General features: G+C 36.8%; 1 protein-coding gene across 1 annotated transcript; it reads left to right on the top strand.

Annotated features, from left to right (window-relative positions):
* The first annotated feature begins 842 nt into the window (after nucleotides 1-842).
* Nucleotides 843-1,148, top strand: LOC145260763 (uncharacterized). Its single transcript, XM_080119104.1, has one exon. It carries the CDS (start codon nucleotides 843-845, stop codon nucleotides 1,146-1,148), a length of 306 nt encoding a protein of 101 aa, XP_079975230.1.
* The last annotated feature ends 3,848 nt before the right edge of the window (nucleotides 1,149-4,996 follow it).

The following is a 4,996-nucleotide window of genomic DNA, read 5'->3' as shown; positions in this document are numbered from 1 at the left end:
TCGGCCAACTATTCCTCTGGCCTTCGTCAGGTGGTAACCGTGACAGATAGGAACTTCAAATCTCCTAACTGCATTCTCAGCAATCACTGCCATCCGTAGTTGATGGCCAGAGGAATAGTTGGCCGAAATGTCATGAAAAAACAACAACCAATAAAGATGAAAACAACAACTAATAAAGATGAGAATAATAGTCCGAAATAAAAATAAAATTAATATATATAATGCTCTTCTCAAAAATGAATTCCAATTAAGGAATAATATATACACTAATTGGTACGGACCCGACTATGGAAGATCAGATAATAAATAAAACATGGATTTATAAGATCAAAGAATCCAACCTTGATCGCCCTTTGGGGCCCGTGTCGCAGTTGATTGAGACATTGAATCTCTATGGTTCCAGATGGACAATCCTACCCAAAGCGTTCCAGAGGTTTGCTTGGCCAAAACGTAGTGAGACGACAACAACTATGGATGGCAGTGATGGCTGAGAATGCAGTTAGGAGATTCGAAGTTCCTATCCGTCGCGGTTACCACCTGACGAAGGCCAGAGGAATACTTGGCCGAAACGTCGTGAATAAACAAAACCAATAAAGATGAAAAACAACAACTAATAAAGATGAGAATAATAGTCTGAAATAAAAATAAATTAATATATATATAATGCTCATCTCAAAAATGAATTCCAATTAAGGAATAATATATAAGTTACCGGAGGTTATACATTTTCTGTTAATGGTAGGAAGGAAGAAGAAAGTCGTACTTCTGGTGAGGGCTTTGCTATAAAAACCGAGCTTGCCAAAACCCTTCCTTCATTTCCTACAGCTATCTCCGACCGAATCATGACCCTTAAATTAACTCTAGAAAATGATATTCCTATCTCCCTTGTTAGTTGTTATGCTCCGATTATATCAAACACAGATGAGGTCAAAGATAACTTCTACAATGAACTTTGCACTGTTATTGCAAATGCTAAGCACAAAGAAAAACTAATCGCGTTTGGAGATTTTAATTCTCGTGTTGGTGCTGTTACATGGAATGGTGTGATAGGTCATCATGACATTGGTCGTATGAATTCCAATGGTTTTCGTTTTCTTTCCTTTTGCCAGAAGTATGAACTTACCATTACCAATACACTTTTCAAGTAACCAAATCAATGCAAAACTTCACGGATGCATCTACGATCTAAGGATTGGCACATAAGAGATCGTGTTGTCACAAGGCAACAAGACTTTTCGATAACTCGTAGCTTTCACTCAACGTGCTTTTTGTCTGACCATGCTCCTCTTTGAAGCATTGTAACATTCCACCTGAAGTGAATCCAGTTCAAAATGTGTAAATGTCTTATATCTGAGAAATGTAGAAAAGCATAATGAACTGTCAAATAAAATGAACTCATCTCTTGATTCAGTCACATTTTTTTTTTTTTTTTACATGGAGGTCACCCTTGTCAAGGCCCGGAAGCCACTCGGGGATAAGGGTTATTATTATTATTATGTACAGTAATCAATAGGATAGTATTGTAGTAATAGTTAGTATTGGAGATTTGATAAAGTGTCTTACTTAATGGGGCGATTCATTCAGAAATTTGTTTATGTTGGACTTGAAGACAACTAAGTTGTAGTCAGGTGGGAAACATACAAACAGAAGAGAATTCCACAGGCGTGCACTTCTAAGAAAGAACCTTTGTTCATGGAATCTACGTTTTGCCAGCCACCTCTTCCCCCACTGTACCATGCACTCAAGAACATTGAATGTTCATGGAAATCTCTACGAGATGTGGCCCACAGCACATCACAGGAGGTCCTTGGTTTCCTAGTTTGTAAACACCAGTCCTAGTTCAACGACAATAATGCAGAAATAAAAACTATTATTGAGCAAATGCATAGAACGCATAAAACATGGATTGGTGACAAACAATCGACTTCAAAGCAATAAGCATACAAAAAATGTAAAGCTAAAGTTCAAGCCACATGTAGACAAATGAAAAATGCCTGGTGGGATGCTAGGTCTGCAGACAGATAGCAAACCATTTTATGATGATCTGAGGAAAATGTATGGTCCTAATGCTTCTGATGGTACGGCACTTTTAACTGAAAAGAGAGAAATATTGCTGCGATGGAAAGATCATTTCAAGACAGTACTAAACTTAACCTTTACCGTTGATAAGGCAGCACTTGATCAATCCTCAACGCCCAGAACTAACACAGCTTACCATTGAACCTTCCTTGGAAGAAGTTGTCAACAGTGTCAAGCAATTATCTTCAGGCAAGGCCTCTTGAAAAGATGATTTACCACCGGAAATTTATAAGTATGGAGGCTAAAAACTAGTCAAAAAGCTGCATCAACTTTTTCAAATCATTTGGTTTCATGGTTTCACAAGATTTTAAGGATGCTGATATAAAACACGTTTATAAGAACAAAGGTAATCAGCATTGTTGCGATAATTCTCGTGGAATTTCTTTTCCTTGTATTGCAGGAAAATTCCTGGTGCATTTACTTTTCAATAGAACTATGAGAGGTCATGGTGAGTCACAGTGTAGGTTTAGATCTGGCAGGGGCATTGTGTGAATATGATTTTTTCTCTTAGACAAGTTGCCGAAAAAGCATGAGAGAAAAACAGTGAATTGTACATGGTCTTTGTCAACCTTACCTTTCGACACAGTGAACAGAGAGGCACTTTGGAAGGTACTGAAAAAGTTTACAATACCAAATGCAATACATAATGGTATTGTATCATTCCATGACGGCATGAAAGGTGCTGTGATTTTGGATGAATCTGCTTTGGATCGTTTTGATGTCTCAAATGGTACAAAACAATGTGTTCACTCCATTTCTATTTGTGCTGTATTTTTTCGGTGATGCTTTGGCATGCATACAGTAATTTCCATAGTAGTGTGAACTTCCAATTCTATGTCAGTAGTGGATTGTTTAACCATCAACGCTTTAAGAACCCACTAGATAGATGGCATGTTATTTGCTGCTGCTGCTGCTGCATTGGTCGCTCAATCATATGCTCCAATGCAAGAACTTGTCAATAGGTTTTCTGAAGCAAATCATTTGGACTCAGGATAAGTATGAAGAAAAGTGAAGTAGTTCATCGGCTGCCTCGTCATGGTGTGAAACCAAATCCTCCAGTTCATTCTTTTCCTGATTATTGCATTACTGTAGATGGGAAGAATCTGAAATATGTCAAATGTTTCACATACTTAGGTAGTATGTTAAACTCAAACGGATCCCTTGATAATGAAATTGTAAATCGTATAGCGAAAGTAATATCAGCTTTTGATAAACGTCGGAACCATTTGTGGAATGACAGAGGTATAGAACTAGAAACTAAAATCAGAGTGTACAGGGCTATTGTTCTGACAACTCTCTTGTATGGTGACGAGGCTTAGATCCCTTACTGCTCACATATCATGTGGTTGAACATATTTCACAAACACTGCCTTCGCACAATATGTGGATTTACCCTGAAGGACAAGGTGATCAATGCTGATCTCTTTGAAAAGTGTGATATTAGTGGAATTGAAACTTTTCTTATACAGTGTCAGCTATGTTGGGCTGGACACGTAGTCAGAATGAGTGATGATAGAATGCCTGAAGCACTTTTGTACAGTCAGGTTCAGCCAGGTAAAAGGTATGTTGGTCGCCCACTGTTGAGGTACAAGGGTAAGCTCAAGCACAATCTGTCAACTTTTGAACAAACTGCTTCAGACAGGAAACAATGAAGACTGACATGTCACAATGCCTTAAAAGTTTTTGAATTACGAAGAGTACAAAAACCCAGAAAATCAAGAGAAAAGAGGAAAGAATTGGTTGCCAGACCAAGTGACATTTCATTGAACACATTTTTGTGCATGGCTTGTAGTTACATCTGCAAGTCACTGGCTCAAGTCCCATGAAAGACAGAAACACTGAAACTGAAATAAGTTTTTGAGACAGTCATACATCAAAATTGATGAGAGAGTCCATCATATATATATATATATATATATATATATATATATATATATATATATATATATATACTTGTTTATTGTTATATAAACATGCTCACATCCCGCTGCTACAAATAGCCACTTGTTTCAATCAAACAACAGATATCATCAGGCAGCGACTTGACTATTCAAAAGTTCAATGAATAACCTCATTATTCATTGAACTTTTGAATAGTCAAGTCGCTGCCTGATGATATCTGTTGTTTGATTGAAACAAGTGGCTATTTGTAGCAGCGGGATGTGAGCATTTTTATATAACAATAAACAAGTATTATCAGCTCTTTTTATTGAGCACTATCTAACAACCTCGTTGAATTCATTAATCCATTACTTTTGAATAAAAAAACCCGAGTATATATATATATATATATATATATATATATATATATATATATATATATATATATATATGTATGTATTATGTATATATACATACCACATAGGGCTTGCTTACAGAGAGGTTATCTACTTGCAAGGAGAGACTCACACACTCGGCCTCGGCACTTCGCTATGTGGATGACACATTTTACCTCTTCAATAACCAAACAGAGGCAAATAAATTTTTTCTCCTTACTGAATAAGATGCATCCCACTTTACAGTATACTTATGAAGAATAGTATAATTCGTCCATAGCTTTTCTCGATGTAACGAAAACACCATCCGGTTACCTTACATCAATATACCGTAAACTTATATTTATGGGACTGTGTACATGCTGGGATTCATTCCCCCCCCCCCCCGAAAACGTAAGATAAATTTAATTTGGACCCTAACACATCATGCCCTTATGATCTGCTCAAAATCAAAATTGGATGAGGAATTAAAAATAATTACTGATGCCCTCTCCAAAAATAGGTACCCTTTGGATGTGATTAGGTCAGTTATACAAAGGAAAATAGAAGAGTCCTCTGTAACTAAAATTCAAACGGTTAATAAATGCCCAGTATATCTGCGTTTACCTTGGCTGGGGACAGTAAGTGAGAAATTTACAAAG

Source organism: Euprymna scolopes, chromosome 3, assembly GCF_053919585.1.
Source record: "Euprymna scolopes isolate OS-2025 chromosome 3, ASM5391958v1, whole genome shotgun sequence".
Lineage (NCBI taxonomy): Eukaryota > Metazoa > Mollusca > Cephalopoda > Sepiida > Sepiolidae > Euprymna > Euprymna scolopes.
The sequence above is the reverse complement of the archived record's forward strand: the minus strand, read 5'-3'. Positions and strand labels throughout refer to the sequence as shown.

Excerpts from the sequence above, each read along its gene's own strand:
- LOC145260763 (XM_080119104.1), top strand. The coding sequence starts at position 843 with ATGACCCTTAAATTAACTCTAGAAAATGATATTCCTATCTCCCTTGTT.